Source organism: Nansenia antarctica (genome assembly GCF_963989245.1).
Source record: "Nansenia antarctica genome assembly, chromosome: 12".
Lineage (NCBI taxonomy): Eukaryota > Metazoa > Chordata > Actinopteri > Argentiniformes > Microstomatidae > Nansenia > Nansenia antarctica.
Window position 1 is genome coordinate 3,387,032 of NC_137682.1, and position 8,398 is coordinate 3,395,429.

An 8,398-nucleotide genomic window follows, 5' to 3' on the forward strand; every position below is an offset into this window, starting at 1 on the left:
TACGGTGCAGACCTGGTGCTGACCCAGGTCAGCCCGCTTCGTTCCCCTTTTCCATTCGTCGTTCCAGGTCGCTTCGGTCCCAGGTCCCAGGTCCCACATCGGAGCAGGGTCTAACATTTCATATCCGGGTCTCTTTGCCAGGCTGCGTGTGACGTGTGACGCTGCACACCGTTGATTGGTCAATGGAAAATCGTCATCCGATGGAAGTCACCTCGAATCTCTAACCGCCATTTTTAAAACTCAGCCGGCAGCCGAACATACAACAGCGTACTAGATACTAGTTCTTTACTGTTAATTTGACTGTTTCTACTATTCTTTTTAATTATGGAATCGTGTTCGAGTTGGGCACCAAACGAGGTCCAGGCCCTCATCTGTATTTGGTCTGAAGACCAAATCCAGCTAGATCTGTACTCTACCGTTCGTAATGCGAAGATCTTCCAGGCAATTTCTCGCCGTTTGTTGGACATTGGCGTTCACAAGACACCCAAGCAGTGCAGAGATAAACTGAAGAAACTCAAAGCGGATTACAAGAAAATCAGTCCACCCTTTTCCCCCTCCCCGTTAGGCGCCAGGAGGCGAGTTTTTAGTTGGACTCACTGGACATTGCTTTTTTCAGAACCCTTACTAGCTACTTTTCTAATTAAATACGTCCAGTGGGCGTGAAACTGTCTCATCTGATCCCTCTTTCCAGTTTCAAGCTCTTGCTGAGAGACATACAGTGCGAGTCTATGATTTGTTCTTGCAATTGAGTTGACCCTCCCTTTTGCCCATTGCTGACCCCTCCCTGTCCCTAGCTCTTTAGCTGTCTAGTTTTAGGTTTTGTAGTTTTAGTTTAGTTTAAGACATCTTAGACTGTTTTAGACTAGTTTTAGTATTAGACTGTGTAGTTTTAGTTTAGTTTTAGACTATGTAGGCCAGGTTTTGTATTGTATTTGTTTGTGGTGGATGTTGTTGTTGTATGCCTGTGAACAGGTCACACTTGAAAATGAGCCCTTGGGGCTCAATGTGTTTTTACCTGTATAAATAAAGGTTAAATAAAAAAAAGTATACCTATTACTCCGTGTCGTCTCCTGTCTGGGTGGTGTGTGTTTACCGGGTCCTACGTGGGGGTCACCACAGTACCCCTCGCATACCAGTCCTTGTCAGCTGTCAGTTGTTTCTGCTTCTTGAACTTAGAATGTTTGTGGTTGTCTGGCCAAATAATAGGTATATCCACCTTACAGGGCTCTGATTAAAATAGTTAATTGAACATAGGTTAGTAAATTGTGCAGTGAGACTTATTTTGTATGTAAATGTTTTATTATAGAAATAATTAATGAACAAACATTTTGTTAGTGCACTGCACACCATTTACTCACCAAGTTCAGCACTAACACTTCACATGCTTTGAGCCTTCCTGTTTGTGCAAGGTTTAACATCGGGGAGTAAGAGACCATGGAATGGATTGGTATTTTATATTAATAATTAATAATGTTGAAGTAACAAGTGATAGCCTAGTCTGCCAGAGTAAATAAGTGGAATGGGCACATTGCCCATATGCATGATGCAGTAATAGCAGGCCTATTAAGATACAACTTATTTATAAATGTAGGCTATATAGGTCTAGCCTATGAATATATATTTACCAGCAGTTAGTACCGAGAGTATAGACAGACAGGCTGGGGTTAGATTCTTAACTTCTAAAGGTAAACGTAAGCCTATAACCTATAGTCTACAGAACCTGCATGTTCAAATCACAAATAAATAAAATAAACGTCAGCATCTCAAAGCTTGCGGGGTCATTTTAAAAATACAGTGCCATTTGGACTTCATAACTTGTGAAAAATAAATTGTTGATTTATCTATATTTGAATGTTCTATTATATAAAGGACATATCTAGATTGCTGAAAAACATAGTGGTCGAGCTCAGGCACCTAAATTGTATTTTATTTAGAATACCCGAATAGGGCGAGTGTCTCCAGAACAGAGTGGACACATAACAGGGTGGACACTAACAGGGTGGACATTTTGAGTTAAAGTTAGCCTTTAGCCTGCCTGTGTTAGCATAATGCCTAGAATGACCATGAATACTTGATGAGGAATCTAAATTGCACTAAATACTTTTAATTATTCAATTTGATTGCTCTCCTCAATATTTAGGCATAACAGGGTGGACACGTTATGGTCAACCACATTAAACTCACTGGATAAAAACAAAAAAATCAGATGGTAAAAGAGGCAGAAAATCACACAGCTTACCACATTTGAAATCCCCTCCACTGATGTGATGTCACCTCATGAGAGTGATGTGATTGAGAAATATGGTTTTCTTGTAAAGGGACATTAACACAGCATAACAGGGTGGACAGTGATCGCAGGGACAAGCAATATTGTAAGCAAAACCTTAATTTTTTTGTACAAAATAATTTTTAAAATGGATAAAAACGATATTTGATTTCAATAGATATTGATCAGGGAAATGAAATAATAATAACATATTTGGAAATGTATATGTTTTTAATAGTTATTTTTTGGATTGAAGTTGAATGAACAACACTGGGGACATCCCAAATCCCATGCAAAATCCAATTTACATCTTTAACCAAAGCTTTTAAAATGTAGAAAACAACAACTTAGAAGCCCATATCATTGTATTCATAATAAATAACAATTGACTATACATGAAAAACCTAATGGAATTAGTATTTGTCCAAATAGGCTAGGTGCATTAATCAGCTGTGCACTGTGTGTTCCAACAGTTTACCGCACAGCTGATTAATCAATTAAACCAATAGAGTGAGACAGGATATGTTCATGCAAGGTGCCTTTCAGGAAGTAGTGGAGATCGTGCACCTAGCCTATTTAGACAAAATACAACATGATTTAGTACTGGGGACGGAAAAGGCACCGTATTAAAAAAATGACCCTGCGATATGAGCGCGCTCTGTGAGTCTTTGGATGCTAATTGCCCATCTCAAACGATGACGTAATAGGCTTGGGTAGCAAACACTAGTCCCAGAGGAGGGAGTCACGCCCGGGATGGATCTGATGTTTGTCCGAGAGAGGGATGAGAGTGCTACCTACATTTGGTTCTGCAAAGAATGAACGTCACGTCTTTCTCAAGATCATCTCAGTATTTGATGTAGCTTGTTGGAATTATGCACACTATTTTCGGGGTGCGAAGTTTTCTTTAAACTGTGCGACACGTTTGATTAATGTTATCAAAGTTATTATTTAGGCTACTACTCGTTGACTACATAGTTGAAGTGATCGTCTGATGAACAGGTTTGGGACAGTATGGTTGATCAGGAGAGTGAAGTGGTCCCCCCTCTGTCCCCCAGGTACAGGTTCAGGGATGTGCTACTCAGGGACCAGAGTTTCGACGACAGGTAAGTTTACGGAGTTCACATCAAGACAGGGAGATGAGTGAAACATAGTAGCCTAACACTTAACACGAAATCGTTGTACCCTGCATTTGCAAATATTAGATGTATATTGGTGACGTTAGAATTATAAGGTTCTATCTCCATTTTTGTCAAAATTGAGTTTTTTTACATAATCTGATCCATTAGGTGTTTATTAATGCCTGTGTGGTGTTATTTTTAAAATGTTGACATTTTTGAGTTAGTCATTCATAAAATACAAAGGTTCCATCTCACAGAACATAATGGAATGTAAAAACTTTGACGCTCAATAGCTCTGAACTGCCCTAAACGGAGATAGAACCTTATCATTCTAAACGGAGATAGAACCTTATCATTCTAAGCTCACCTATTGTAATTGTGGATGTTATCTTTAACAAGGTTTGCCTATTAACCACTATTGGCAACAGATAGGCCTATGCCTGCCTGCTGTTCTTGATTTATTTGCTCTAGGATTTTATACTCAAAATTAATAGGTAGGCCTTACGTGTATTCTGGATAGCTAGATACATGAACACATTATACACACTTTATATACCGTCCTATTAATGGTTAATTCGTTAATTAATGTGCAACCCAGATTTTCTTGTGGTTAAAGTAATAATAATTGCAACTCCAGGTATTTGTTTTGACAGCTCATGTGTAGTCACTTAGGTAAGAATATATGTACGGTACATGTGGGAATACTGTACATTGTGTTTTATGTTAACCACACTAAAGTGGATGGTAGAGTGGAGTGTTGTACAATATAACTTGACTTTCTGCATGACGGTAAATACATCAGAAAACTGTTGGCCTGATTCACAAAGTTTGTACTATAGTGCAAAAATTGCAACTGCTTTTTCCCAAAGAGAAATAGAAATTAAAACATTCAATTTAAAAAAGAGAAAGGAAGGAGACATTGCAATAAAACACAAATGAAGACAATTTTGTGTTCAGGTCTGTTTGGTGTTTTATCTAGTATTGAATAAACAGGTGTACATTGCTCCTGGCTGCAAAATGCTTAGTGAATCAGACCCTCAGTGTTCTATCATTCTAAATGAGCCATAAATAGTGATTATGAGGTCATAATCAACTGACAACGTGTCTTTACTATTTTTCCTATAGGGTGCAGGTTGAATTTTATGCCAACGAATGTACCTTTAAAGAGAGACTCAAGCTGTTCTTCATCACAAACCAAAGATCAAGTAAGTCATTATATTTTGGCAGTTGTAGTCACCTTAATGGTACAGTAAGATAGAATGTGTCAGATAGAATGTGTCGGATAGAATGTGTTGGATAGAATGTGTCAGATAGAATGTGTCAGATAGAATGTGTCAGATAGAATGTGTCGGATAGAATGTGTCAGATAGAATGTGTCAGATAGAATGTGTCAGATAGAATGTGTCAGATAGAATGTGTCAGATACAGTCTTGGTGCAGCAGAAGAACGTGACCATGACCACCGCTTTGTCTTCTCTCAGGCCTGAGAATACGAGTGTTCCACTTCTCTCTGAAGGTTCTGAGCTGTGTCCTTTATATGTGCCGAGTGTTGACAGACGATCTCTCGACAGGTCACCGCTGGTATGGATATTCATTCAATATTTAGTGTTTATTTTACCCTATGAGGGTGAAGTGTGTTTACTCACTGTCCGTTCCCTGCCTTTGCCCCCCCCGTGATAAACAATGACATCAACATGTTTCATATTTAATTATTGTACATATTTTCGGTAGACACAGTTTTATTGTTGTGACAGTGATTATTATTGTGCATAGTCAGAACTATCACTCATGAATTGTTGTGACCCCTTCTCTCTTTAAAGCTGGGGATGCACAAATCAAACATATATCTTTTTGACGATTGACTGGTGAGTATTTTTATCCATTAGGAGGGGAATTTCGACATGAGAACCTATTTAGATTATCCAGCTACCCTTGTGATAAACCGTTGGAAACAGACTATATCTGTATCACTACTAGACTCACTATGTAGACTACACTAAGTGACATTTCTCCCCACTGTCAAACTTTGTTAGATGTTTTCAAATTTCTAAAATGTGTTTAAATGTGACACGGTCTGGTGAAAAGGACCGCATGTCGGCGATTCTCAAGTCGTGCAAATGAGCAAAAAGCTTCTTTTTAAGATTTTTTCCCCCCAGTTTTTTTTGCTTAATTACGAAAGTTTAAGTGTTGAAGAGCCCAACAGTTTTAGGATCACTACTCGTAATTTGTGAATTGGATTCACTATCTCGTGTGCCCTAGGGCTAGGCTACTGGGTAAGTGATACATGGCTTGTAAACAAACTTACGTTTTAGGATGTTTTCAGAGGACTATGTGATCATCTAATTATGTGTAGTTATGTGTTTTTTAGCATGTTCATGTTCTATCAGCATGTTGTGATGTGCTAAACATGCAGTTAGATGTCCGTAGTGATGTTCCTTTTTAGCGCTAGCCTACTAGCAGCTGTTTTACGTGTGTTTTGATTCAGAGCGCATTTCTCCGCTATTTGGTTTGACGTGTACCAACATTTAAATAAGCATATCTTCTATTTCTTCTATCTAACTATTTTAGTGCGACATATCCCATCAAGAAAGCTTACAGTCTGTTTCACTTTCATAATCTGGAAAAAAAACGGAAAAATGACTACGCCTTACTTGAGGACTTGACTCCAGCACCAGACGGGGGCGGTGTTGCGCGACGGATCCTTGTCCGGAAATAGTCCTATACCCCCCTTTGGGAGCGGCCGCTCAATATGCCGCTCCCTGTGTGCCCCGGCCATATCCGGGTCTGGCGAGACCGGGATTCGATCCCAGTCCCCGGTGGGCAGCTTGCACTAGAGCCTAGTCCTTAGGGGCTTACTTGAGGACTTTTTAACCAGACCTTGTCACAAATGTCATGATGATGAATGGAAAATGCTATGTGGCATTTCATTAACAAATACAAGCTTTTTTTTTGCATGCAGGTCACCAATTATATGGGTCGACAGAAGTCTTCCCTTATGGGCACTACAGGTGACATTTCTGAATCCACAACAATCACCAACTACACACAGATCTCCTCATATATCATTGGCTTTTCTTTTTGTCAACCCAACCACAGTGGGTTGGTGAAAACACTTGTACCATCCTTCTGTTTGTTCAATTTCAGGTGTCTGTGGCAGTTTATTGTCTTCTTGAAACAATTCTGTTGACCTACCTGAGTTACAAGGCAAGTCTAACCTACAAGCACCACCCACTTTGATACAGGCCACTCCCCCTAACTGTCTAAGCCACTCCCACTTTGATACAGGCCGCACCCACATTGATACAGGTCACTCCCCCTAACTGACTAAGCCACACCCACATTGTTGTCAGTAGTAGTAATGGAGGAGACTGAGTTAAGTCGATCTACTCTATAACAGGGGGAAGATAGTGGAAGCAGATCAAGAGTGCAAAGAGAGAAATTCCAAAAACATACAGAAGCAGAACAGGAGAGGCTATCGTAATGTCAGTGTCAAGGAAAAACTCTTATATTGCATTATGTCACAATATTCTCATAAACAGTAATATGATTGATAAGGATGTGAAAAGGCACTGCTATTAATACCAACAGATTGTAATCTATTATATGTGTTACGGTACATGTGGGAAAACTAGGGTTAGGGTTAGGTGCTAGGGTGACTTGGTACATGCTGGCATGTCTAACCCTAACCCTAACCTTAACCCTAACCCTAACCCTACCCCTAACCGTCGCACCCTAGTACCTAACCCTAACCCTAGTTTTCCCACATGTACCGTATTCCCACATGTACCGTAACATATACATATAGCATTTTTTCTTCTTTTGGCTCTACACTCCAAAAGTTTGGTTTTAAATCAAACAATTACTATTACTATTGTGTACAAATTGGTTACACCATTCAGAAATTCCAACACTTTTTATGCATAGTCTCCCTATTTTAGGGTACCCAAAAGTAATGGGACAATTGGCTTGACAGGTGTCTCTGGTAAGTCAGGTGCGTTCCGTCACATTGTGCAGGTGTAAGAGAGCTGTCAACGTCTAGTATTGATTCTAGGCGTTTTTTTCTTTAGAGTTTGCTATTGGTGTCAATTGATTCACTCACCATGATTCATTCACCATGTTTAGGGGCGGCTGTGGCTCAGGAGGTAGAACCGGTGTCTAATGATCACAAGGTTGGCAGATTGGTGGTTCAAACCCCGGCTTGGGTACATGTCGCGGTGTCCTTGGGCAAGACACTGAACCCCAAATTGCTCCCAATGAGCGGGCCGGTGCCTTGCATGCTAGCTTGCCGCCATTGGTGTGTGAATGGGTGAATGTGAATTGGCCATTGTAAAGTGCTTTGGAATAAGGTGCTATATTAGTCAGTCCATTTACCATTTAATTGAACATGCATATTATTTCCTGATGATATGATTTTAGGCAAAACAACCTCAAAATAAACAACTACTGAAGATAGCTGCAGCACTGGCCTGGCAGGGATCGTCAGAGAAGATACCCAGCATCTGGTGGGGTCACTGGGCTGCAGACCTCAGGCAGTTATTGCATGCAATAAGGATTGTCAACCAAAATACTAAACATTAATGCTTAATTTGAACATTTAATAAATCTGTCCCATTACTTATGGGTAACCTAAAATAGAGGGACTATGCATAAAAAGGTGTTGTAATAATTGTTTGATTTCAAACAATTCATTTAATTTCATTTTCATTTGGAGTATGAAAAAATTGCTGCACTGTCCCATTACTTACGCTGGTGTCTCTCTCTCTCTCTCTCTCTCTCCATCTCTCTCTCCCTCTCTCTCTCTCTCTCTCTCTCTCTCTCTCTCTCTCTCTCTCCATCTCTCTCTCTCTCTCTCTATGTCTCTCTCTCTCTCTCTCTCTCCCTCTCTCTCTCTCTCTCTCTCTCTCTCTCTCTCTCTCATCTCTCCTCTCTCTCTCTCTCTCTCTCTCTCCCTCTCTCCCTCTCTCTCTCTCTCTCTCTCTCTCTCCTCTCTCTCTCTCTCTCTCTCTCTCTCTCTC

General features: G+C 40.1%; 1 protein-coding gene across 1 annotated transcript in view; it reads left to right on the forward strand.

The window, feature by feature from the left end:
• Positions 1–3,277: 3,277 nt before the first annotated feature.
• The window catches only part of LOC308168556 (potassium channel subfamily T member 2-like), a gene marked incomplete at both ends in the record, with an annotated part of 29,954 nt that continues 24,833 nt past the window's right edge, over positions 3,278–8,398 (forward strand). The window contains 6 exons of the mRNA XM_080543155.1: positions 3,278–3,369; positions 4,510–4,589; positions 4,865–4,964; positions 5,204–5,248; positions 6,343–6,391; positions 6,528–6,587. Coding sequence (XP_080399281.1) covers positions 3,278–3,369; positions 4,510–4,589; positions 4,865–4,964; positions 5,204–5,248; positions 6,343–6,391; positions 6,528–6,587 — 426 coding nt within the window. The remainder of the gene's footprint in view (positions 3,370–4,509; positions 4,590–4,864; positions 4,965–5,203; positions 5,249–6,342; positions 6,392–6,527; positions 6,588–8,398) is intronic.